The sequence below is a fragment of the Acanthisitta chloris genome, unplaced genomic scaffold (assembly GCF_000695815.1).
Source record: "Acanthisitta chloris isolate BGI_N310 unplaced genomic scaffold, ASM69581v1 scaffold13974, whole genome shotgun sequence".
Classification (NCBI taxonomy): domain Eukaryota; kingdom Metazoa; phylum Chordata; class Aves; order Passeriformes; family Acanthisittidae; genus Acanthisitta; species Acanthisitta chloris.
The window spans coordinates 21,779-49,577 of NW_008670080.1; the positions used below are offsets into that span (position 1 = coordinate 21,779).

The 27,799-nt window shown below is 48.8% G+C and overlaps 1 protein-coding gene across 1 annotated transcript in view; it reads right to left on the minus strand.

Annotated features, from left to right (window-relative positions):
• Positions 1–26,051, minus strand: part of NSMF (NMDA receptor synaptonuclear signaling and neuronal migration factor) — a gene marked incomplete at its 5' end in the record, with an annotated part of 39,605 nt that extends 13,554 nt beyond the window's left edge. The window contains 5 exons of the mRNA XM_009073554.1: positions 3,675–3,743; positions 4,287–4,292; positions 6,002–6,077; positions 11,794–12,273; positions 25,990–26,051. Coding sequence (XP_009071802.1) covers positions 3,675–3,743; positions 4,287–4,292; positions 6,002–6,077; positions 11,794–12,273; positions 25,990–26,051 — 693 coding nt within the window. The remainder of the gene's footprint in view (positions 1–3,674; positions 3,744–4,286; positions 4,293–6,001; positions 6,078–11,793; positions 12,274–25,989) is intronic.
• Between the last annotated feature and the right edge of the window lie 1,748 nt (positions 26,052–27,799).

The window sequence follows — 27,799 nt, forward strand, 5'->3', positions numbered from 1 at the left end:
CCACAGGCAGAGCTCACAGCTCCAGGGGAGAGCCCACCAGAGGGTAAGCTCTGGGGAGCAGCTACACCTCATGGTCAGGTCAGTGTAAAACAGAGTGTCCTGACCATTCCTGAGAGGCTATGACAAAGGGACTCTTTGTCCAGCCACACCACATGCAAGGGACCTGTTTCCTTTTGTTTCTTATCACTCACCTAGGCAGGAAGAACAGGACAGGAACCAAACAGGACACCAGAGAGACACAGGGAGAAGCAGCATGTGGACTATTAAGAGAAGTGTCACCTCTCCATGAACCCTACTTAGTCAGAGTGACTTCACCCCACAGTGCAGCCCGAGGGATGTCAGGAACATGTCATGGACTGGGGGAGCCTTCCTGGATCTCCTTCTGCCCCCCAGCACACACTGCAGACACCGAGCAGGAGACCACAGCTGGGCAAAGGGGTAAGTGACAAGTCATCTGGCTCACACACATGTTAGTGAGATGAGTAGGGACATGTTGCAACCATGCAGATGCTTCAGCATTGGACTAGGAGACATTTCCAGCACTGATATGAAGCTGGTCAGAGAAAGTCAGATATATCTGCTCCTGTACAGGGAGAGCCACACAAACACAGTCCTCAGGGGACAGCACTTAACCCACACCACCCTCTGCACTTTGGCTTTGAATCCTTTGTTGTCATCAGGATCCAAATGCAGCAGCTCAAGAAGGAAAACTAGCAGCTGGGAGCTACATTATTCCATGCCAAATTTCCGTCTTCACTTGGGCTATTGATGTTTTCCAAAGATTTTTTTTATCTGCACTTGGGTACATGAAGACTCAGGGGACAGCACTTAACCCACACCACCCTCTGCACTTTGGCTTTGAATCCTTTGTTGTCATCAGGATCCAAATGCAGCAGCTCAAGAAGGAAAACTAGCAGCTGGGAGCTACATTATTCCATGCCAAATTTCCGTCTTCACTTGGGCTATTGATGTTTTCCAAAGATTTTTTTTATCTGCACTTGGGTACATGAAGATGCTGTGGACATCTTCACTTGGGCTATTCATGTTTTCCAAAGATTTATTTTATCTGCACTTGGGTACATGAAGATTCACTGCTGTGGATCAGACAACTGGCCCTTCAGACACATCCCCTAACACATGCTGCACTGGCTCAAGGTACAAAGCCTTCTGGGGTGACCTGTGAATGATAACAGGGTCTGTCTTCCTGTGCATTAGATTAAAATCCAATAAATATAGTATTTTAAAGCAGCCAGGGGTATTGTTTACACAAAAAGGTCTAAGACATACATTACTACTCATCAGAATGAAGATCTTTGTGGCACACTGTGAGCCTGAGATCACAGCAGACACTGAGCACCAATGTTAATTGCCAACATCACTGTTACATCCTTTGGGCTTTTGACCCGAGCACCAACGTTAATTGCCAACACCACTGTTACATCCTTTGGGCTTTTGACATTTTGGAGTAATATCCACGTTTCTGTTAAATGTTCTCTCCACAGAGTTTCTCCAGAGCCTGGGGGCAGAGGGTAAAGCAGTCTTTGCCATAGAAGAATGCTGCTCCCAGCTGCCTACACAGCTTGGTCTCTCCCATGAGAGACCTAAACACTCTCCTAAATACTGCTGAGAGCAGCTCCAGGGAGAATCCAGTTGCTCCAGGTTAGCCACCACATGAAATGCTCAGAGAATGGGACAAAGGCCTTTTGCTCCTTCTCACCTCTAGAAAAAGCAGCACTTTGGAAAGGAGGTGCAAGCCCAGGACTGGCTCTTAATGTGAGCATCCTGTGGTCACCATCCCTGGAGGTTCTCAGGCTGAAACTGGATGTGGCACTTAGTGCCATGATCTAGTAATGACAGTGGGGTTGGACTCGATGATCTTTGAGGTCTCTTCCAACCTGTCTGATTCTATGATCCTCTCAAGGGCTTTTTGCAGCTGTATGGTCCTCAGGTATCCATCCAAGGTATCCTTCCAGGGTATCCATCCCAGCCAGAGAGTCTCCAAGACACCACAGCCCCACTCCACACCCTGCAGCAGGTCACTACACTCTGCAGAGAAGCCTTTTCACTCCCCAGACTCCTTGCAGCACCTCTCACATTCCCCTCCTCAGCTCCTCCTGCAGCAGGCACATGGTTCAGCTTGTCTCTGGGCATCCCTCACTCCCAAGGCAGCATCCCTGCATGCCACAGCACACAAACCAGCCCCATTGTGTGCCCTGCCATGCAAACCAGCCTTCCTGGGCACCAGCACCAAGTACTGACGGGGCTGGGCAATAACAACTAAGCCCAAAACACCCAAGGCCATGCAGGGCTGCACAACAAGCACCCAAAAGTGAGGTAGGGCTGGGATCTTCCTCACTCCCTGGAGAAGAGAGCTGAACACTAGCTGCCAGCAATCCTTACAGCTGGTCAGGTTCTGCTTGCATGGCACAGCCAAAATCTCACCACTGCTGTCCTACCTCCTCTTTGGACAAGATGAACACAGATGAGCTCCTGCTGTGCAGCCCTGCCTGGACCTTCAGTGTGCACAGGAGGTGCAGGGACACACTGGCCACCAACACAAGGGTGACAGGACTCCATCCTCTCTCTAGATTACACAGCATCACCAAGGGACACAACTCCTGTTCCTGCACTCACAGGCCACATGAACAAGCCATTCTCTAACCAAGGCTTGCCTCTGTCTAACAGACTCTGAGAAATCTCTTTTTAAAGGTACACTGTCTATTTGTTAAGAGTGTCTTTAGTTTGGATTTTTATTTCTCTTCATAACTGATTAAAAAAACCCACAACTCTAAAACTGCTAAAAAATATATGTCTTCCTGGAAATTTCCCATGAAGAAAACTTCATGTTTTTCTCCCATTTGGTTGTGAACAGTGCTGGAGTGATTATGGCAGTTTTCAACCAATAACACAAATGCTGTTATCCTTCTTAGCAGGCTCTCAAAACACCCAAGCCTTGGCACATTTGAAAAGCCAAATCAATTCTGATTCCCACCACGGGTAAGTGATGTGCCCTGGGAAGCCTGCAGGGCCCTTGTGTCAGACCCAGACAAGGAATCACTCCTCATCCCCTTTTCTTTCCTTTCTAGTCTTGGAAAAAAGCTTAAAAAATAGACTTCTGATCACTAGAGATGTTAATTTTCCCTAGGTCTCAGATTTTGAGGTGCATTTGTAGATGCAGCAACAGCACATATAAGTATTTGGCAAACCTCAAACAAATTCTTGCCCATGGCAAGAGGGGTTGGAGCTAGGTCTCTTCTAACCCAAACCATCCTGTGATGAGATGAAATTCCAAGTATTTGGGAGAATACTGGGGACATTTCAGCTTTAATTTTTATATTCTTATTGTATAATTAATATGATTAATAATTGTATATTATAACACATATTTATAGATTATAAACACGTTTTTCTGCCTGAGACACTGATCATGTATGTTAGTATATTGGGAAGGTTAAAAGAAACTTGACAGTGTTCCTTTAAGAAGATGGAGATGAACTACCCTGAGCTCTGCAGCATCATTGACCTCCACAGCTCCAACCCAGCCACTGCCAGTGTCCCCATGGACAGCACACAGACAGGGACGACAGGTCAGTGCCATCAGGGCTCAGTAATGACACCCAAAGGGCCCATGCAACACCAGGCAGGGTTACAGCTATGGGAGGGAAGGGCCCTACCTCTGGATAAGAGCTGCAGAATCACTCTCTCGTTTCCGTCTCTTCCTCTCTGCGTAGCCCCTGAATGCCCTGGGAAACCATTTCAAGCCATTAACCAACTCCACAGCTTTGGACTGGAGAGGACACAACACAGACAGGAAAGCTCTCACCAGACAACAGAGAGGTTGGGCTGACCAGGAGCACAGCAGAACTGCGTGGGAGTCAGGGACCAGGCAGAAGACTCACCAGACCAAAGCTCCTCACTCCCTAGGGCACGTGGTGGACAAACAGCTGCTCCTAGAGCAAACAGTGCATGGCCCAAAGAAGAGGGCCAAGCAGCAATCATCCCTGCTATGGAGAGTGGAGCTGGGAGCTGCAGGCACACACTCTCTGCACACCAGGATCAAGAGGGATAAAAGCACGTCAGGAACAGGAGTCTGCACTTGGAAGATGAGGATTGTTGTGGTGTGATCCATATAGGCCTACCAGGTGTGGTCATTTAACCTCCTGCCAGCTGACACACAGCCCCTAGCACAGGGAAAGCATGAGTGAATGTGATGGGCAGGTGAGGAGAGGAGAGTTTATCCAGGACACCAACAGACAAGGAAATAAAGCAATTAAGATCATACTTACGAAATGCTAGAGAGTCCAGGAGGTGCAGGGAAAAGGAAAGAGAAGAGGAATTCATTAGTGCTCAGCCCCAGCCGGTGTTCTGAGGGAATTCTCACTCCAGAAGGAATATCCCTTGTTAGGTGGAAGGAAATTGCTTTTTAAATTAGACATTTCTCAGTGGTGAGATTCCTACTTGACAGAGCTTAATCCTTCCCGGGGCAGTGCAGACATGTGGCTTGGATGCAAATTAAACTCCAGGTAGACCCAGAGAAGAGGCAGATGTACAACAGCTGAACATGGCCTGTCAGGCTATGCCACCACAGGCTCCTGGAGCTGGGAGAGAACTGGAGCAGAGACCAGGGGCACCTGGGGAGCCACCCCAGCCAGCTTGGGGAGGGGCCCTGAGCTTCATCTCCTGAACCTCTGGAGATGTTCCTGTGCAGTTTCTAGAGGTAGCACAGAATCTTCAGAAATGTGAACGAAGGAGCTACATTAACCAAGGGAGTTGTGCTCCTCAAGGTTTCCTTAGGGCACCATTCTCCAAACCAACCTCACTTTGGTCTTCAAACCCTTTAAGACCGGCCCATGGGCATCATCCTGCCATAAGTCTTCTGCCCAGCAAATATGAATTCAGAGAGCAAAGGTTGGGCCCAAAGGCAATGTGCTGATTTTGTGCATGGCTTGTAGGTCAGATGGGAACTGTAAAATAGCATTTACTGTTATCAGCCAGCACTTTCAAAGTGTTTTTTTCTAGGGGATGCAGGTACTTTGCTCCTAAACACCAGATCCAGCCCTCCCTACATCAGTCCTGGCAAGTCTGATCCAGTCTGGGTTATCCCAAGATCAACAATCAGCCTCTTTTCAGGATTTGAGAAGGGAAGAGTACGAGGGCAAGAAGAATTGGCAAAGAAACAGATTACAAAGAGGACGTCAGATTACACAAGAAGAAAACAGTGAGCAGGAGAGCTCAGGGTGCCACAGACATTGGAAAAAGCACACACGAAAAAGATGACAAGGCTGGAGAAGGTTCTTAGGAGGCAGAACAGTGTCTCATTTTCCTCACTGCTTGCCTTGGCTTTCCAGTCAGGTAGGAAATATTTGAAAGCAGCACTTCCTGACAAGCTGAGCACAACCTGGAAATGAGGATTTCCTTCTTCTCTTCAGCCCTTGGAGAACTGCCTCCTCCCAACACCATGGGCACCAAACTCTGCGTGGAGTGTGGAGGGAAAGGCTCTTCCTAACATATCTGTTGATAATTTGCAGGGATTTTACTGACACCTTCAAATGGCCAGGCCAATGCAGAGCTGTAGAGCTACATCTCATCCCATAGAAAGACATATCTGGGGTGGCAGATGCAGGGAATAACCTCTCCCTGGGGCAGTGGGTAAAGCAAAAGCAAGTGGTGGAAGGTCTCAGCTGGTAGGACTATAGGATCTTCACTCTGCAGAGGCAGCCAGGGACAGGGCACAGTAGCACAGACAAAATGAGGGAAGCAAAGAAGAGCTTTAACAAGGAGTTAAAGAAGGTAAAACAAACAACTGAGAGCAGTGGGAAAGAACTAATAAGGGGAAAAAAACAATTAATAGGAGACAAGGTTCTCTTTCTGTCTCTCTCTCTCCCCCCCTGGACTGTGCTGCCAAACACAACTCAAGTGCTCCTCAGGCCCTCAGGTACAGCCTGCAGCTGGCAGTGGGCTCTGAGGTACACCCCAAAGCTCAGGCAGAGGTTTCACTTACGCTTGCATAGTTGTGGTAGCAGTGTGAAAACTGAAGAGGTTCTCTTTTGGGAACCAGGTCCGTATGGGGACATCATCTGGAAGAGAGAGAGAGAGCAAAACCTGAGCATCAAAGGGCACAGACATTCTTCAGACAGCAAGAGTTGCCAAGCTCTTCCTCTTAGGACTTTTCTAGAGCATCCTGCCCTGTACTAAGTCTCACCCTCCCCATATATATGCACACTGCCACTGAGTGTTCTGTGCAGTTGTGCTAAGCCTGTCTATCAGGCTACTAACTGGAGAATAAAAGCTCAACCCTAAACATGGGAGATCAGAATAATCCAGGAATTACAGAAGTGACATTTGAACTAGGAAAAAAATACCAACAAAGCAGGAGAAAAAAATCATTTTTCATTAAAAGCATTTTCCAGCCTCTGCCTTTTCCTTTATACCTTTGATTTGAAATATCCCATTCCTCCAGTTCTTTCTGATACAGCCCTTGGTAGAAGCTGAAAAGCATTCACTGTCCTCAGAACTGTGAGCCTGAGATATACTCTCTTTTGCCACCACTGAAGTTTCAATAACCCCTCACACACCTGCCCCTGGTGACCTGGCCTGCAGGATTTTGGGTGGTTTGGATGTCAAACCACCCATCAGCTAGAAATCTGCAGGGAACTCCAGTCTGATTTGGTCACCTCTGTTTGTAAACTGCCCTGCCCACACCAACTGTGGATTATTCCCTACTTCCATGGCATTAGGATACCACACCATCTTCTCAGAATGAGCACCAAGACACAAGACAGGCAGCAAAGTAAGCCACTAATTCTGTGTGGTGAGTGGTGGTGATCAGGAGGAACCTGCCCAAGCAGCAGCTCTTGCTGAGAACTCAGGCTGGAGTCAGACAGACAGGGAACATTAGGGGTATGTTAATCCACTGACACAAGACTTGAGAGATTCCTGTGGGCTGGATTCCTGGGATTTGGGATACCTGATTTTTCATCTTGCTTCACTCCCAATTTGTGGCTTCCTTATTAATGCCTTGCCACACGTTGCTGATTGAGTGTCTTGCTTCACTTGCTCAAGGTTTCAGATGATTAGCAACTGTGGCATCTTAGCCACTAATATTCTGGCATTGCCAAGGGATTTTTAAATTCACTTTCCTTGGCCCAAACCCAAACCCAGCTCCTATCCCCACTGCAGACATAACGACTACAGACCAGATATCCTATATGGATCATTGTATCCCACAGACTGGTCCTGCAATTCCCTAAAGGTACAAAAAGCAGCTAGAATTCTAGATAAAAAAAAAAAAGCTAACTGCAGCTGGAGATACTTCCTTTGAAGTGCAGCTTCCAAAAATCATACAGGAAGCTGTACCAGACACTCCTTCTCAGCTAACAGTCTACATCAGGTCTTCTTTCAGGCACCCTAAGGAAATCTAGATGTTAAGAGAAAGCTGCATCCTAGTGTGCTAAAGAGTTCTAATGCTATCCCTGTGCCTGCTCTCCTCCAAACCACAGATGGAGAAGCAATGCAGAACAACTCAAGACTGTAAGTGAATTACACGTTTGAAGTCTCAAACCCACAGAAGTGGTGAAGGAGGAGAAGTTGTACAAATTCCTTTTTAGCCAACAATTCTGTACAGACTTCTCAGGGGCTAAACATCTCAAAGGACTGGCAGTCTCTTAATGTATTTTACAGCTTTTAAGCCACTAGCTTTGATTCAAAGCAGAGCTTATGAACAACAGCTAATATCCTTAGGAGTCTTTGCCTGGACCATTGCTGGGAGCCTCCCCTCCTTTTCTCATTGACAGGAGCCAGCACAAGAAAGATATTACTGTCCTACAGCACTAAGAGGAGAATAAAGGATTTGGGACCCTTCAGAGGCATCTCTTTAGCAGTCAGAGGTAGAACAGCAGCAGAGGAGCACACAGCTGGGGACTAGGCAGCAGAGCTCAGCTCCAGAGCTCATGCACTGAGTGGAAATTCAGCTGATGGGTATGGCTGCTGCTGCCAGGAGCAGGCAGCACACTCCTTTTTGGCCTGGCAGAGCATCTTGTTCTCCTTTCTTCATCAACCATGATGAAATAGTGCAGGAGGCATGGGCCTGGGCAAGCCTGGAGGAACACCATCACCTCGTTCAGTATCTCCACCCCTTGCACTGCCCCCAAATCCCAGCACCACTGTCCGTGAGTGGATGTGTCTGTATGAGATGCTGGGAGCAGCCCAGGAGCTGACAGCTTGTGCTGCTCTGGAATGGTGTGAGGCACCAGAAACTCAGCACAAAAATCCATATTCAGTGATGCCAATGGGCCTGGCTGCCACGAGTGTTGGTTTGCAGCAACAACATGTCATGTAAATCCAGACAGAGAAAGCAGCACTGTAAGGTGAACCTCTGGGGGAATCAGCTTCTCTCTCCTCTGTTCCTCCCTGCTCCATTTTCCTTGCTAGCCAGGCATGAAGGGCATGCCAGAGAATTCTTCCTGCAGCCTGTCACACTTGTGCTATTCAATTCTCAGGTTCTCTCTGAGTGACAGCTCTTGGATAGCGAATGCAAATGAGACCAAGCTGAGGAAACTTCCCTTCCATGGGATTTGGGCTTGGAGACACAGCACTGCCTCTGCAGCCACACATGGCAGAACAAAGCAGCCTGAGACAGGCAGGCAGGGGAGCTCTGCCTGCTGGTAGGAAACACTCTGGAGTTCATGTTCAGCCCTGGCTACGTTGTTCCCATTTAGATACCTACTCTGCCTTATTTTTGGAAACACAAATCTCCATTTCGCATGGAGACCCCACCTGGAGTGCTGGACACAGCTCTGGTGTCCCCAACATCAGAAGGACATGGAACTGTGGGAGCAAGGCCAGAGGAGGCCACAAAGCTGATCAAAGACTGGAGCACCTTCCCTACAAGGACAGGCTGAGAGAGTTGGGGCTGTTCAGCCTGGAGAAGAGAAGGTTGTGTAGAGCAACCTGCCAGGAGCTGAAGGGGCTCCAGGGAAGCTGGACATACTATGATACTATGATATTGATAACTGCCCCCAACAAAAATTGCTATCCAGTTGAAAGCAGGTATTAAATTCCAAGGTCCAGAAACAACATGGCACCTCCCTATGGATTTTCCTAGTACGTGTTTTCCAACAAACACAGCAGTTTAGCTCCAGCTATGAGGAGTTAAACTCCTCCATCAGTGATGTAGGGCTTTCATTTGCTTCTGCATCATGTAACCTGCTTCATTTCCATACTGCAAAGTGCAGTTTTGATTCATTGCTGGTTTGGGCTGGGATCCAGTTAATTTTCTTCATGGGAGTTAGTATGGGGCTGTGCTTTGGATTTGGACTGAAATCCAGCCAAGCTGGATGGGGCTTGGAGCAACCTGGGTTAGTGGAAGGTGTCCCTGCCCATGGCAGGGGGTGGGACTGGATGGGCTTTAAGGTCCCTCCAACCCAAACCATTCTGGGACTGTATGAAAACACTGTTGATAACATGTTTGGTCATCATTGAGTAGGGCTTACATGGAATCAAGGCCTTTTCTGCTCCTCACCCCACCATCAAGCAGACTGGGGGTACACAGGAGTTGGGGGCACAGCCAGGACAGCTGACCCAAGGGATATCCCACACCATATGGCATCATGCTCAGCATATAAAGCTGGGGAAGAAGTTTGTCCCCAGTCACTGTTAGGTGTGATGGAGTGATAGTGTTTGTCTTCCCCAGTCACTGTTAGGTGTGATGGAGCTCAGCTGTCCTGGCATGGTTGAACACCTCCAGCCCACAGGGAGTGGGCAATGAAGTGATTATTTTGCTTCACTTGGGGACATTCTCCTAACCTGTCTTTATCTCAGCCCACAAGTTTTTTCACTTTCACCCTTCCAACCCTCTCCCCACCCCACAGGGGAGTGACCAAGCTCTTTGTGGGGCTGAGGCCAGAGTTAAACCACAACATCAGGAAAGCTTTCAACATGAACCACCAGCACCAGGACAAGAAATCTTCCCTTTCTTCATGCAGTACACATCATGAGCCTGCCACCGAGTCAGCTCAGCACTCTGATCTGCAGGACACCAAGCCCCTGGGGCTGTGATCTCCTTTTTTTCTCTACCCTCACACAAGCTTTCTGAGATGGCTCTGCCATCACATGCAGAGTTATCTTTTAACAGGGAAAACACATGATCACAGAACCATAAAAGGTTTCCATACAGAGAAACTCTTATCCTACCTTTTCTTGCACTTAAGCAGTGAAAATAATAAAGTCTCAACTTTCTCATGCAGATGTGGAACCCAAAAAAACCCCATGGAACAAAGAACAATGCTTAAAAGCCACACACAGGAGTTGTGGGACTGTAGTTGTTCCACATTTGATAATAACCTATTTTTTCATTACTATTCTTCAGTTTGAGGCCACCATATATTAATTTAGTCACATATTTTCAAGCATCTAAGCATGAAAATATGGTCCAAAACTCAATTTTTTGGTGACTTTCCCTGTAGTAAACATCACTATGACATTTGCTAGAAAACTAGGAACCCAAGAGAGCCGTACAGTTTGATGTCCACAGTCCTTACACACAATTTCTTTACAAGAAAACCTTGACCTTTCCTGGCTGGACTCTTTGCTCTGAAAGCCTTGATGTGTGCATACAGAAAAAAAAAAAAAAAATCAGACAAATTAGGTCAGATTCTTTGCCAGCCACACAAAGAGCTGACAGGCAAAGATGGACTGCACACCAGTTTATAATTCAAAGCACACAGACTGTGACATGTATTTGATTAATGGTTCAGTTTTTAAAGACACTTTTTTTAATGTAATTGAATAATTACAAGCCTTATGCCCTGAGAACACTGAGCAAATGGAGAGTGAGTGGGGAAGGAAGTCCAATTTGTGTTATTTGCTGGTATTTATGGGAAGCCCATGAGGTGGCACTACTTGAGGGACACTGTTAGATTGCTTTAGATGAGCATTTTGGGGATGTACCAAAGTACAGGACACTGTCCCTGAGCTGAGGCTCCTGCTGAGCACTCTGGTACGTGCACAAAGATTTCACCCTTCCAGCACGAGGCAGAGAGAATCCTGCTCTGAACTGTCTCTGGGATGAGATGGATGGTAAGGTCCCAGGGGAGACCTTATCACCCTCTGCAACTCCCTGACAGGAGGTTGGAGTCAGGTGGGGGTTGGTCTCTTCTCCCAGGCAACCAGCAGCAGGACAAGAGGGCACAGACTCAAGCTCTGCCAGGGGAGGGTTAGGTTGGATATTAGGAAGAGATTTTTTACAGAGGGAGTGCTCAGGCATTGGAATGTGCGGCCCAGGGAGGTGGTGGATTCACCATCCCTGGAGGTTTTCAAGCTGAGACTGGATGTGGCACTTAGTGCCATGGTCTAGTGACCAGGGTAGGGCTGGACTCGATGATCTTGGAGGTGTTTTCCAACCAGGTTGATTCTATGACTCTATGATTCTATGTAGGTGCTTTGACACAGGAAGGAAGAGCCTCTCTTGCTATTCCTTCCACAGGTAGGAGCCCACAGAGCTCACCCCCATGAGCTGCATGAAGATGCCATGAAAACTCCCCAGGGCAGCTGCTGCTTACCAGCTGGAAGCAGAGACAACAGAGCTTGGACAATGAGCTCCCTCCAGCTGAACTCAGCTCACATCTAACTCCTCCTTTGACAATCCCTTTCCAGGGATGCTGGTGCAAAGTGCCACCAAGGTGGTGAAGGGGACATGCCACAGGGCCAAACTCAAGGCACATGGCAACAAAACCTCTGAGCTGGGATAAGATGAGAGTCACCCTTCACCCTCCATGTCCTCCCACCCTTACTTACCAGACACTCGGTCGACACTGTACATCCTCTCCAGCCTTTTCCTGTGCCACCCAGCCTCGTTGGGTGGATGCTGCTCCAGCTCAATGGACTGCTGGGAAGGGGCAGCCAGCCTGGTGCAGGTGGGGCAGTCCTTGGAGCCCTGCCTGCTGCCTGGCCAGCCCTTGCACTGCCTGCCCACTCCGTGAGGGCCACCAGCACCGTGGCCCTGGTGGCCGTGGTGGCATTCGTCCTGGCCACCTCCCTTCATCACCACCAGTTCCATGCTGTCATTCTCGTGGTCTGACAGCATTGGTCTCTCTCCAGAGATGGTGTAGACTCGTGGCTTTGGTCCCTCACTCGGGATCTTCTCTGTCTGCTCCTCGCAGAAGCTCCTCTCAAACTTGCCGTCGGAGATGACGGAGAGTCTGCGCTTGTTCTGTGCCGCCTGCTGCATCTCAGGGGAGTCCTCCTGCCCGATGTAGGAGTCTGCTAACAGGTGATCTGAAACAAAAGGCACATCTTCCTTAAAACCAAAGCATTCCAGACACCAACAAATTCAGGAGGCTCTTTCCTACTGCTGCAGAATGCGGAGCAGGGAGAGAGATACAGTAGGTTCCCTCAGGAACTGTTTCAGATAACCATGTTTCCATTGCTGCTTTCTAAACTTTCAGACCTGGCACTGAAATGAGAGATATTGCTCAAATAAGAAGGACATGGAACTGTTGGAGCAAGGCCAGAGGAGGCCACAAAGCTGATTAGAGACTGGAGCACCTTCTCTACGAGGACAGGCAGAGAGAGTTGGGGCTGTTCAACCTGGAGAAGAGAAGGTTGTGTGGAGACCTCAGAGCAACCTGCCAGGAGCTGAAGGGGCTCCAGGGAAGCTGCAGAGGGACTCTGGGTTAGGAACTGCAGGGACAGGACAAGGAGCAATGGGGAGAAATTGAGGGAAATTTAGATTAGATCTTAGGCAGAAGTTTTTGCTGTGAGGGTGGTGAGACACTGGCAGAGGTTGCCCAGGGAGGCTGTGGCTGCCCCAACCCTGGCAGTGTTCACAGCCAGGTTGGCTAAAGCCTTGAGCAACCTGCTCTGGTGGGAGGTGTCCCTGCCCAGGGCAGGGGTTGGGGCTGGATGATCTCTAAGCTCCATTCCAATTCCTTAGCATTCTATGATACTATGAAATAGGCTCATAGACAAACAGGCCAAATATTATAAGCATGTGTGGCCATCAAACAAGGCTCAAAGTGAATGCAGGTCTCATTGCACATGCTGATCAAAGTCTTCAGCACCAACTTCTCTAAGTGCCAAACTTTGCTTGTGCATCAAGTTGTTTTAGAGCACAGAGAAAGGGCCAAACCGACAGGGGTTGGGTTTTTTTTTTCTGCCAGTTGGTTTGCCATGAAAGAAATGCAGAAAGACTTCAGCTGACAGCTGCAGCACCTCTGCTCTGCCAGCCTCATCGTGTGTGCAGATGGTGACAGCACTGCCCGTGGAAGCTGTCCTGAAGGAAAACACAACCACTCCCTTTGTAGGGTAGGAAGATCGACAGGAGAGAAGCCCATGAGTACAACTAACTTCGGAGCCCACACACTGGATGAAGTGCCAGGAAATCTCAGCATTTCCATGGCAATTCCATGCATGAACCCAACAGTAGCTCCCACCCACCTGCTAATCCTTTTTCAAGTGGCTGTTAATTACCTCTTACACTTCCCTTCAGATGGGAAGCAGCTAGGGGACTGGCAAAAAGACTCAGCAGGGAATGCATTATTCATGGGACTACTACCCCAAAAACTGAAATCATTAGTGTCCAGCACAGACAGCAGCACTTAGAACAGAGGCAGAGAGCAAACCTAAGCCTTTACTTCAATAGATATTTAACGAACATCATTCCTTTAGCCACTGAGTCATGACCTGGAAGAACTCAGCCACAGTCTTAGGCTTGACTACCTTGTAACTGGCCATGAAGAGAAGAAGGAGGAAAAGACCTGTCTCAGGACAAGATTGGTGGTGAACAAGTGTAACATGGACCTTTCACTGCTGTCACACCGTGCTTCCTATGAACTGCTCTTGTGCCCCTCTGAAAGGAGCCCTCCCGAGCTGAGCAGGTACACTGCCAGCTTTGGAACCTGAACCCCTCCTGGATGGTGCTCATGTTGCCCAAGACCTCTCCTCCTGCTCTGTTTGCAACAAGACTGACAAGAATTGAGCTGATACCAGTACAGGGTGTCATCCTTACCTCATTTTCCTGCTTGAGACACAACTGCCTCCGGCACCACTAGGAGATAAATAGGTCTCTGGCCACTCTGCTCAAGAAGTGACTGTCAGGACCACTCAAGCTGACACAGCTCAGGTTTCATTTCATTTGCCTCCTAGTGGAACCTCTCAGTCTCTGGATACTGGAGCTGGCCAGGAGGAGACACTGGGGGAGTCCTAAACAAAGAGCTGTACCTCTTAAACTTGTGGCTGATGTTCTTTCCAGGTTTCACATGAAGTCAAAAATGCCTGCCTAGCCTCTTAAACTTGTGGCTGATGCTCTTTCCAGGCTTCACATGAAGTCAAAAATGCCTGCCTAGGTGTAGTGAGGAGTCCTGCACCTCACTGATACTGTCCAGGGAAAACACAAAAGGCAGGCAGTGGTCTACATCCCCCATGGTCTCCTGCACAGAGACAGCATGGACAACTGCATCTGCTCCAGAGGGAGAGCCTGATGGACAACAGGGACCATCACCAACACAACTGCAAGCCATTCCAGTGGAAGAAGCTGCTCCACCAACTGCCATCCAACAGCTTGTCCACCCAGTCCTACCAGTGCAGAAAGTGTTCACAGGCTCCAAAGTCTCTCCAACCACGCCACCCCTCAAGAGGCAGCAGGCCCCCACATCTGCTCTCCAGCAGCTCAGATCCTCTCCAGTTCCAAGACTGACTGTGCTCTAGAGTAGGCACATCTTGGGAAAACACCACCAACTGACTCTGCAAGATATGCCAAGATCTGTGCTGCCTAATAGTGCCAAGCAGACCATTTTTGAAATTAAAAACAAAGGCCAGTTCTGAGTACTCATCTCAACTTGTCAAACTTACTAATCTGCGTGGGCACAATGATGCTACGGATTTCTTAAGACAGCAGAAAATCGTGGCTGACAGCTGCCCCTGCTCCTCCTGCAGTTAATACTCGTGTGGAAGATGTGCAGCCTCACTACAGCAAACACAGTGCACAGAATCACAGAGTCACTTGGGCTGGAAGGGAGCACAGTGGGTTATCTGGTCCAAGCTCCCTGCTCAAGCAGGGTCATCCTAGAACACATGGCACAGGATTGTGTCCAGAGGGTTCTAGAATATCTCCAGTGAGGGAGAATCCACAACCTCTCTGGGCAATCTGTTCAGTGCTTGGTCACTGCACAGGAAAGTTTTTCCTCATGTTCAGGTAGAACTTCCTGTGCATCAGGTTTTGCTGTTACCTCTTGTATTCTTGGTTTCCACCACTGAGCAGAGTCTGATCCATCCTTTTGGCACTTTCCTTTCATGTACTTGTATACATTAACAAGGTCCCTCTCAGTCTCTCTTCTTTGAGACTGAACAGACCCAACTCTCTCAGCCTTTCCTCCTAACTGAGGTGCTCCAGTCCCTTCAACATTTTTGTTGCCCTGTGCTGGACCTGCTCCAGAAGCTCCATGTCCCTCTGGTCCTGAGGAGCCCAGACCTGGACACAATACTCCAGATGTGCCTCACCAGGGCTGAGCAGAGGGTCAGGATCACTTTCATGACCTTCTGGCAATGCTTTTCCTAATGCATCCCAGGATTCCATTGGCTTTCTTGGGCACAAGGACACACTGCTGGCTCATGGACAGCCTGTTGTCCAGCAGGACCCTCAGGTCCTTCTCCACAGAGCTGCTCTCCAGCAGGTCAGTGCCCAACCTGTCCTGGTGCTTGGGGTTCTTCCTCCCCAGGTGCAGGACCTGCACTTGCCCTTCTTGAATCTCAGCTGGTTCTGCTCTGCTCTTCTCTCCAACCTGTGAGGTTCCTCTGAAGGGCAGCACAGTCCTCTGAGGTATCAGCAGCTCCTCCCAGTGTATCACCAGGAACTCACTGAGGAGGCAACTTTGTCTCCTCATCCAAGTCATTGATGAGTTAAGTTGAACAAAACTGGGCCCAGTATAGAACCCTTGGGGACACCACTAGTGACAGCCTCCACCTAGACTCTGTGCCACTGATCACAAGTCTCTGGGATCTACCTCACTTTTCCTCACACACCAACAGCACCATAGTCCAGAGATCTGAGACCTCCTGAGCCCTGGCATCTGTGGGTAAATGGAAAAATGAAGTCCCCGAAGTATAACGTGGAAAATGCTGATGATCACAAGTGCAAAGAGACCAATTCCAGTCCGGTTTATATTGAGGTCTGTTCAGCCCCATTAAATTTACAGACATACAAGTGGGACATGACTGGCTTCAAGTAAGAGTCAATTTTTTACTGCAATCCTGGCAGGGTTACAATTCTTGTCCAGATATATTTGACATCAACTACCTGTTAGCATGCAAAATGCAAAGATAATTCTTTCTTCCTATTCTACTTGCCCCTTCCTCAAGGTGTTTTCACTTGTACTTACGTAGGTGTTTTCATGATTTACACTACAAAGGGCTGCCAGCACACCAATATGCTATTTTTTTTTGTCAAACAATTGGATAATTCCTCATTTTCATTCAATTTAGCACCTTCAGTAACTACACACTGGAGAAGCAGCTTCATATGCAAAGGGAATGTGAAGCTTTATTCAAGACTCGTAGTTAATAAAGAATTTATCTACAGGAAAATAAATAATGGAGAAGGAAAAGAGACTCAGACATCCATCATAATGAGTTATTGGCTTCTAAAACCAAACCAACACCATTTCAGGGAGCATGTCTGTGCTAGCATGAGGTTGCACACACCAGCAGCCCCCAGACATTACCAGTGACCCTTGTATGAACAGTGAACTGGGTTCAGGTGCCAAATCACAGCACCTGCTCCCACCACGGCATTTGAGGTGAACAGTTTGCTCCAGGCAGCAAAGAATCCAAGCTGGTCCAGAAATCAGTGCTGAATCAGCTCTGAGCCACAGGGATGTTCCATGGGGAGAACCAAGAGACACCGTCCAGGGAGTTCAGCATGGACTGGAATTGCCTCCTGGGAGTGAGTTGCAGCAGGCTGCTGTGAACACCTCTGCATGGTTCCTGCTGCTCCCTTCACTCCACATTGCTCTTGCCCCCTCTCCACCCCAAGCTGCTCCAGCAGACTGCCAGGCAGCCCAGGCTGGGGAACTGGGGCAGCCTGGCACAGTGTCCTCCTCTCCAGCCCCTCTGATGGAACTGATCTGGGAACAACTCTGCTCTCCCACTCCTTTTGTCAGCAACACCTTTGTCTCACACAGCTGCAAAACTACTCTGGAGCAGACAAATCAGGTTCCTCAAACAAATCTCTTTTCATCTAGATTTCTGCTCTACATGGATTTGTTGTGCCTGAGAAACTGAACAGCAAAGGTAAAGGGAAGAAGGCCAATGTGCTTGATCACATGTCTGTTGGTAACAAATATCCAAACCATATTTTCATCACTTCTCTGCCATCTGGGCCATGTCTAACAGCTTGTTCAGTGCCTGGAGGCTGGACAGGCCAGTCCCAAGGGCCAATCCCCTTCTCATCCCCTTGTTATGTTTCATAGTATGTTAAGGGGTTGGAATGGAGCTTAGAGATCATCCAGCCCCAACCCCTGCCCTGGGCAGGAACGGAACATGCTCAAGGCTTTAGCCAACCTGGCTGTGAACACTGCCAGGGTTGGGGCAGCCACAGCCTCCCGGGCAACCGGTGCCAGTGTCTCACCACTCTCACAGCAAAAACTTCTTTCTGATATCTAATCTAAATTCTCCTCTTTCAATTTCTCCCCATTGCTCCTTGTCCTGTCCCTGCATTTCCTAACCCAGAGTCCCTCTGCAGCTTCCCTGGAGCCCCTTCAGCTCCTGGCAGGTTGCTCTGAGGTCTCCACACAACCTTCTCTTCTCCAGGCTAAACAGCCCCAACTCTCTCAGCCTGTCTTCATAGCACTTGAACACACATCTCTTCGGCTTCACTTGCTCCTGTCTGACATTTCTTTCTTCACCTCCCACACAGCACTGCCCAACAGAGTCCTTAGGGCATGTGTATCACCCAAGACATGGCCACTGACAGCAGTGATCATCTGTGCTGGACAATTGGTATCTCGAGAAAGAAAAAAAATCCACATTCTCAGTACATGCTGTTCCTGATAATTAGGCACTTATTTGCATTAGATACTTCCAACACATCCTTTCTCATTCAGTATCTCTAACGTGAGCACTCACTCTGACCCAAGGAACTGTGAAAGAACTTGCACATTTCCTGGCACTGTCACCACTTTTCTCTGGAGCAAGGAAGGTGCTGGGATCAGCCCCAGCTGACTTGTGCCCATCCACAAGGGTGGAGGGACTCACTGAGCCCAGCTCCTCTCTGCTGCAGACTGCCTTGTAACCCCGTGGGATGAGAAGTTGATAAATCAAGGCAGAATATAGCCACGAGGCATAGACAGAAGCTCCAAATTTATTACTGTATTTAGCAGCTGAACTGATGATTAAACCACCTTAGATTTAAAGCCTCTGCTCCAGCATCAGAACCAAAGGGGAACCCAGATAAACCCTATGAAAAGATCATCTGTCATCTCAGCAAAGTAAATTTCAGAGGCAGATCTCTCTTCCCTGCTCCACCTCAGCTGCATCTCTCTGCACATCATGTTTATGGTACAAACTGTAAATGAAAGAACTGTCTCAGCACTGAAGATGAATGGAAAGATTTGGGTGTACAGTAAGAGGTCTTGCAGCATTGCTCATAGGAGTGGGAATGAAGATAATGCTGGTTTTATCTTCCACCAGAAGGGATCCAAGTGATAACCTCAATGAGGAGAGCAGATGTGCTCTGATCAGAGCCCAGGCCACTGCAACACCAAGAACATCTACTCACACTGCACAGCTGAGCTGTTTTCCTTGCGGTCTCGGTTCTGAGACCTCCTGCATGGCTGCCACGGCCCCTCAGGTGTGCTGCCAGCTCCTGCTCTCCTGCACTCCCTCTCAGAGCACACACTGGGGCCATAGAATCATAGAATCAACCAGGTTGGAAGAGACCTTAAAGATCATCGAGTCCATACTGCAGAGCTTCCCACTGTGTCGGCTCTGTCCTGCCCAACATTGGCAGAGACAAAAATGGGAGACACAACAGCTCAAAAAAGGTCACAGTGGCATTTCAGCTGTGCAGGAGCTTCAGAGTCAAGTGAGTAAACAGAGTCACAGAATAGCCAGGGTTGGAAGGGACCTCTGGAGGTCATCCAGTCCAACCCCTTTGCCAAGGCAGGGTCACCTAGAGCAGGGGACACACGAACACATCCAGGTGAGTTTGGAATGTCTTCAGAGAGAGAAACTCCACACCCTCCCTGGGCAACCTGTTCCAGTGCTCTGACACACTCAATGCAAAGAAGTTCTTCCTAATATTGAGGTGGAACTCCCCACGTTTTAGTCTATGGCCATTACTCCTCATTGTGTTGCTGGGCACCACTGAACAGAGTCTGGCATCATCCTCATCAATCATGGACTGATGAGATCCCCTCCTAGCCTTCTCTTCTCCAGACTAACAAGGCCCACAGTCCCTCCTTATCAGAGATGCTCCAGACCCTCAGCATCTTTGTGGCCTCCACTGGACTCTCTCCAGTAGCTCCTTGTCTTTCTTGAGCTGTGCACAATGATGTGCACAACATTCACTTTGGGTTCCCCAAAGCCTGACCAAGCCAGCCCCACTGTGACTTGACTGGGTACCCTGACCTCACCGCTCCCATGGAAGGAATGCCACATGCTACTGCAAAGCCATGGGAAAAGGGAAGTGCTGCTTCTGCAAGGGAGCTGCTCTGAGAAACCACGAGGTCACTCAACTGTGACAAAATGGCTCCAGTTAGTTTTCTGTGCTCAAATGGGCCTGGAAAACAAACAAACTCAAGGTGCCATTGACATGGTGTCTCACAGGTGAGTAACCTTTTGGTCTGGCTTGTAACATTAATGTGAATAGATGAAATTGTTACTGTGAGACAACTCAAAGGAGCAAGTGGCAGCTCCACCACTGGCCTCAGCATCCCCATGGTAACACTGTGACCTACGTTTTTATTCCCTTTATAAGCCAACAACATATGCCACAGCAAGTGTCAGGATACACCCACACCATACTTGTACTGGCTGATGCTGGAAGAGGCCTGAAACCCTCAGAGATGAGACTTCTCAGCCCTGCTCTGTCCTGAGCTCAGGTCTCCTACAACCCCCTCTGGAGCACAGGCTCTCTCTAGAAATGTCACCTCCGTTGCTCAAGGCCACTTCCACTACATCAGCACAGGGCAGAGAATCACAGGATGGGTCAGGTTGGAAGGGACCACAGTGGGTCATCTGGTCCAACCTCCCTGGCTGGTCCCACCAGCACTCCAGTTGTGGCCTCACAAGGGCTGAGTAGAGGGGCAGGATCACCTCCCTGACCTCCTGGCAATACTCTTCCTAATGCATCCCATTGATTCCATTAGTCTTCTTGGCACACTGCTGGCTCATGAAGACCTTGTTCTCCACCAGGACTCCCAGGTCCTTCTCCAGTACACAGAGAGCAGAGTCAGATGTGCTGCTGGGTCTGTACTGAGGACAGGGCAAACATCCTCTGGAGAAGAAGGCAGGCTTGGTTCTTACCCTGAGCCAGGCTCCACTGGCTGCTCCACAGCCACTGGAAAATGAAGGTCCCTCTTGGAGCACCATATAGCTGCAGCCTGACTTCATGGTGCCTCTAAAAGCACAGCTCACAGGTCACTTAGCCTGAAGCACCTGCAAAGCCTCATGCTGAAGTTTCTCCAGTCCCATGCCAGCTCCTGGCAGCATCAGGAAGCTCCTCTATGCCTGGCTGCTCCCTCCACACACACTCACAGCCCAGCAGCAGCAGCTGAAGTCCAAGCTGCAAACACAAGTAGTTGCTCCACACCTGGCACAGACACATTTTGTTCCTGCCACCCTTCCACACTGCCCTTTGGCTTGGGCAAGGTCACAAGAGCTCTCACACGCTCTGTTTGCACTGATGACTGAAACATCATGCAAAGATAAAGGAAAGACACAAAGATGACTTCTTCTGAGCTTAAAGAGAAAAGAAGCTTCTTCCAGTCTCAAGTAACCACCCCCTCTGGTTTCATAGCTTCATAGTATGTGAAGGGGATGGAATGGACCTCAGAGATCACCCAGCCCCAACCCCTGCCCTGGGCAGGGACACCTCCCACCAGAGCAGGTTGCTCAAGGCTTTAGCCAACCTGGCTGTGAACACTGCCAGGCTTGGGGCAGCCACAGCCTCCCTGGGCACCCTGGGACAGTGTCTCACCACCCTGATTTGGACTGATGCAAACCAGTAGCCATCTGGTTTCGTCAGAGCCACAGCAAATTTGGGTCAAGACCTGCTAGGCTGCTCTGGCCCAAGGCTCATCACCTCTGCAGCACCAACCACACCTGATATTTGCTGGGATCTCTCCATCTCTCTTGCTTCCAGAGCCTTTCCCACGCAGCTTGCCCAGGCACAGCAGGCAGCCCAGCACCACAGCCCACAGCCCCACGCTCCAGCAGCAGTGACTGCCCTGCCAGTAACCCCACTGAGAAAATAGAAACTCCCTGATAAAACAGTAACAGGAAAAAAACCCACACAGCTCCCTCCCTTTCCTCAGCAAGGAATCCTTGTGACTGCATCCCAGCTCACCAGGATGCATCATTGCTTCCCCACACAGGAGTTTATCAAAGGCTCTGCTTGTCCTTTTCAATGTCACTGCCCCATGCCCTGGGTACCTTTTCTTCTCACAGCTCCAGGACATGGAAATAAAGTCTAATGCCTTATCTCAGTGTGGAGTCTCTGACATCTAAGCTGGGAGAAAGAGACTATGAGTACATCCAAAATTCCCTGACCTCTGGTGAGTGTTTCTTATAGATTTCTTCTATGCTTAAGTTCTCTGCAACCTTTTTACACTTCCCTTTCACAACATTTCAACCCTTTTCCCTGTCCTTCTACTAGGCCTGTCCCAAGGGACACCCACTCCTATGCTAAAAACATGCCCCAGACAAGATGGAAAGTCTTTGGAAAGTACCAGAAAGCTACATAAGTCAGGAAGGACCCTGGCAACAGCCTTGCAGCCAGAATGAACACTGAACACGGGTGAGTGCTCTCCGTGGGAACCTTCCCAGACCTTTAGCCTGCATGAATAAGCGAGCAGTGAACAGAGGCAGGAAGAGAACAGGAGATGCATCACCACCTCGGCATCAGCTCCCTCGACACATCTATGTCCTGTCACCTGCAGCAGAGTCCAACCCTCCCTTCTTTTCTAATTCCTCAAAATATCATAATGATCAGGGTGGAAAAAAAAAATCTGAGTGATCCCAAAGGGACAATTCCTCCATCCTCTGCCAGCAAGTCATACCCCATCACCAGATAACACAGAACCACTGAGGTTGGAAAAGGCCTCTGAGATAATCAAGTCCAACCTATGACCTAACACCACCATGTCAACCAGACCATGGCACTAAGTGCCACGTCCAGTCTGTCCTTAAACACCTCCAGGGCTGGTGACTCTATCCCTGGACAGCACATTCCAATGCTTAACAATCCCTTCAGTGAAGAAATTCTGTCCTGTTCCAAAGGGAAACCAAGAGACAAGAACTCTACACTGCCATCATCCCTGCTGTGACCTCCCAGAACACGGTCAGTGTGCTCTGAGCCAAGCAACAGAGGAGAGGTAAATGTACCTCCCCAGTCACCTGCAAAAATCCAGAGTGAGACACTGAAGAGTTGCGTAGCAATAGTCACACAACATTTCCAAGCCATGAAGTTCTCAGGCCTCACATCAGGAGGAATCACAAGTTGTAACCAACAACACATGCTCTCCCTCACGCTTTTCTCACTCCATGTACACCCTGCAGGACTTGCAATCCTCCTCAGCTCCTGCTGCTGTTCAATTCCACACCCGCTGCCCCAGCAAGGCAAGTGGAACACAAACAACTCTAATTTTGTTGAAAACAGAAGGTAAACAAAGCCTTACACATAACTCAGCCCTCCTTAAAATGCTCAGAGGTAGCAGCTGGCCTGTCCTGCTGATGTACAATCCCTCTGCAGTTCTTCATTACCACTCCCTAATTTGTCCAAGACATTCTGCCACACACATACACACATGCCCTCCAGAGGAGCCACCAGAGATATCTTTTGGGGTGCAGAAGCTACCACCAAAGAAGAAGTTCTTTGATCAGTTGTGCAATGTGAAGTTCTGAGAGATACAAAAGCTGTTACACCATTTCCTTTCCTTGGAGTCAAGGGACCCTAAAGATAACAAAGGTCAAACCAAAATGTACAATCCTCAGAACACAAAGTGCAGCAGAAGTGGAGGAAGTTGGGGCAGTGTCTGTCTAAAGACAAAGGTCGAACCAAAATGTACAATCCTCAGAAAACAAAGTGCAGCTGAAGTGGAGGAAGTTGGGGCAGTGTCTGCACACCTGGCAGACAGGGGATGGGTCTCCTGGGGCATCACAGAGCTCCACCCTTCTGCCAAGGAGCAGAATCAGCAGGTAAAGCAACATAAGAACTGACAGTCTAAAGATTCATACCCACCTCAGTTTCTGCAGGGGGACTGCCCTCTGCAAGGAGAGAGGAGGATTCTAGCTCGTGGGTCTGCTGAAGAGGAGGATCCTGCCCCTCCTTTCTCCATTTAGGTCTTCTCTGTCTCAGTGATGCTTCTACCACCTTCCTGCTCCTCAAAATCCACAACTCTTTTTCCTCACTGCATTCCTCTGTGACTTTAAACCTCTCCCAAACCATTATTTTCTGGACTGAATCAAGGCCTTCCTCCTTCCAGTCACATTCAGGTGAGCCTTCATCCCAGCTGAGACTGCAAGGAGCATCCAGGTACACAGTTTGGGGTTACGACAGCAGAAACAGGCCTGTCCCACCAGGCACAGACACCCATGGGGAAAACCCAGAGGGCTGTGCACAGACACATACAGGCCCTGAGGACCTGATTCTTGACTGCACTGAGCTTTCTGGACCTCAGCCACCAACACATGCAAGTAGGGACTGAACCACAGGATGCTGGTGGGCTCATACAGCCACAACACTGCCTCTCCCTGCTCACACTGCTCTGTCTGCTCCCTGCAGCCCAGCTGAGTTGTTGGGGCAGATACAGGTACCTCTGGATAGGTGATACATCTTTAACTTATGTAGAAGAAAGCCTTCCTCTGTTTCACTGGAGTCACTGGATGAGAGCTAATCCTACAGCCCGAGAGCTCTGCCAAGCCAAAGGTGAAATGTTCAGAAACTTGTGCAAGTGATTCTGAGACTGACAGAATTTCTGCAGGAGGAAAAGACATGACCTCCCTGCAATTGGACTCCTGGGATGAACAAAAGGGAGCCAAATGTTCTACTCTCAACATTTTTTTATAGGATAGCAACCTTCCTACCATGGTTATTTATAAAGAAGTGTTACAGTGTTAAATGATACACTGCAGAATTTCAAACGATGACTTAAATTGACGAGCCCTTCTTTTCCCCCTCTTGAACATACATTTAGAGCGATTTCTAGGGAACTGTAATTATTTCCAAGTGAGTACTTAAGGATCCCAGAAGTGCTGTGGTATTTCCATGTGTTCCTCTCCCTCTTTGATTCTTAATCTGTGGCAACCAAATTCACTTGGCTTCAAAGATGAGCTCGAGCTTGACACCCCAAGGGGCAGTGGGTGTGAGAAGGCTACCCCAGAGAGCTTATGGATGTGTTACAAACACAAAGGGCTGAACAGATCTCCAACTTCCCCTTGTCTCCATCAGAGATTCTCTGTCTGGCCTGAATGTGACCCCACAGGTAGTATGAAGTGAGCAGGAGCCAACATTTCTCCCTGTCAGAAATGGGTGGGAACTTCAGGAAAGGAGACTCCAGCTAACAGAAGCAGCTGCAGAAATGGCCAGGATGGGAGGATGGCTGTGCCATTCTGGGAAGCTCCTACCAGCCTGTCTGCATGGTCTGTCCAACCACCCTTCCCTCTGCCTCACAGACATCTATCTCACTGCACTAAACCCCAGCCTTACTCTGCTCCTCCCTTCCCACCACCATGGACCAAATATTGCAAATAAAGTGTAACTGGCTTCCTCATGCCCGAAAAAATCCAAGAAAGCTGCAGTACATTGTTTTAGAACCTTTCCATTCACAACATTAGCACAACTCAGCCAAGGACAACTTGAAGGGCATTAGAACAGAGCCAAGAAAAAGCTTGGCTGCCCAAGACTACTGTGACTGGGCTTGCTCTTTCAGCAAGAGGTTTAAACACACACAGAGTTTACCTAAAGTGCTAACATCACTCTACATTACAGTCTGTTTAATAAATTCATCCCCTGCAAAACAGTCCAACATTACAGAACAATTTGCTACTTGCTCACACAGGATTTTCTCTGGATTCCACAGGATTTTCTGTAGGTTTTGTAGTGAATTTATTGTCTGCAAAGTACTTTCATGCCTTACAGAGAAGACACAGCCCTGTTATAGAAGTCAGGTGAGTTTCTCTTCTGCTCTCTTGCCCTCCAAGCAGAATTTTACATAAGCTGCTGGGGACAATATCTGCATCTAAAATAGCACCACACTACCTAACACATGTTGGTGTCCTCGACTAGACAAGACACATCTCAATTTTAACCCTGTTGAAGCAAATCCTGGGAGCAAATCCAGATGTTACCTTTGCCAGCAAGGACAAATTACTGCACAAACACTAAGCATGTCAGTGAACACTCTGTAACTCACCTTTTTTTCATTCTCCAGTGAAAAGAAGACCTAGGTATGACAAACCAGTGCATAAGCCTCATGCAGTGCTGTCACTTCCCAGCTGAAGCTTCTTCCAAGGACATCAGCTCCAGGGGTGAATTTATGACAGGGCACTTGGCCACTAACTGAACTCATCCCACAGCCCACCCAACCCCTAAGGCACCAAACTGCCTTTTCTTCTCAAGGGAGAGAAGATTCACAGATCTACAGGGTGACTCCTCCTGCCTCTCTGCTGCTGTGACCTCACACCAACCCTTCATGACAAATAAATGCACTTTCATTTTAAGGCTATTAATAGGTGCATGGACACATGGACATCAACAAGGCACATCAGTTCTCTTACCTGAGCCGTTCCTGCCTTCAGGATGGTTTTGTGAAAGGTATTCTCCAAAAGCCCTTGCAGCTCTAAGCATCCAAAGGAAGCAATGGAGAGAAAGAAAGAGAAGCATAAAGGTTAGAGGCCAAGGAAAGAAAGAACAGCTCAACACCAACACAGCTGTGCTTCTGCAGCTGCCATTCCCCAGCCTCAGGTGACACCAATGCTAACATGCTGCCAGAGCAGTGAGGGCTTCTTGGTTACACACCCCACAGTGCTCCCCTGGCCAAGGGGGAGACAGAGCTGGGACAGAAGTCTAGGACTAGTTTAGGCTTTGGCTTCTCTGTTCCAACTGAAAAAAAAATATTTAAATGCACCTGCATTAAATCTGTGATACACAGGAACTGGGTCCAGCCCTGCTAAGTTAGGCAACCCAGGGAAGGAGGTGTCTCCAGCTCAGTGCCAACCACCACCCCAAGCCTCCTACTTGGGTCCTGACTGCTCCCACCTGTGAGCTATCACAGCTGAGATGGGAATGCTAATGCTCATTTAACCCTTAGTTCTCAAGCACCAGCTATGTCAGTATTTGGATTACTGGAGAAGCTTATTTAAGAGACCCCCCCCAGTATCCCCCACAAGCTGCTCCTGGTTCTCTGATGGATTCAGGTCCCATGGATGACTGAGATTTTATATTAAGAACCAACCAAGCAGGTTGAGCTCAACCCTTATCCCACATCAAGGCCTACGTAAGAGAGCAAACCTATGAATATTCCAACCAAGGAACAGCTTTCTGCTTGCACCCACACAGGAAAGGAATCCTTGGTCAAGGAATGCATTCCCTAGAATACAGTAATCTCCAGACTCCTATTGCCAGGACATTTTGATGTCCTGCTGCTGTGCTTGTTCTTCTGTACCCAACAGACCTGTGACTCAAGGGAGCTAATACTAACTCCAGCTTTTCCCCAGCCAGATATTTTCTCCAGGTTTGTGGAACAATATCTCCAAGGTGTGCAGGATCCCAAACAGGCCGAGTTGCCAATGGGCAGCCCAGGGTGGAGGCTATCAGAGGGAGGAGAAACAGCCACTGCCCTCCTTGGCAAGCCAAGCCAACAAACCCAGCAGCCAAACCCTCACAACTACATCAGACAAGACTTGCTGCAAGAGGGAGGACTCTCCATACCAAGGCATCACATCCACTGTCCTCCCTCAGAGGTGCTCAACCTCAGAACATCCAAAGTGAAAGAGGAAAATTTAGCTTAGATATCAGGAAGATGTTTTTGCTGTGAGCATGGTGAGACACTGTCCCAGGTTGCCCAGGGACGCTGTGGCTGCCCCAACCCTGGCAGTGTTCACAGCCAAGATGGATAAAGCCTTGAGCAACCTGCTCTGGTGGGAGGTGTCCCTGCCCAGGGCAGGGGTTGGGGCTGGATGATCTCTAAGCTCCATTCCAACCCTTGAACATACTATCAAACTACCCCTCGCCGGCTCAAGCCGCTGGAAAAGGCTTTTAACAGCCTTTAAACAGCTAAGTGGAAAATGGCTTTGAGCTCAAGCCGCTGGAAAAGGCTTGTAACAGCCATTAAACAGCTAAGTGGAAAATGGCTTTGACCTCCACAACAACCTTCTGCTACCCAATGCAGCAACATATCCCAACTTGTACAGCCAGGATTTCCCCCACTGCTCTTATACACCTCCTTCCAAATGGGAAAAGATTAACAAAGTTATAATGCACCTCCCAGAGCAACTCAAGCTGGAAGGAGTGGGAAGTCCATTTGTCATCCCCAGCCAGTAACAGGGGATCGATAGGAACAATGAAGCAAGAGTAATTTAATGTTCC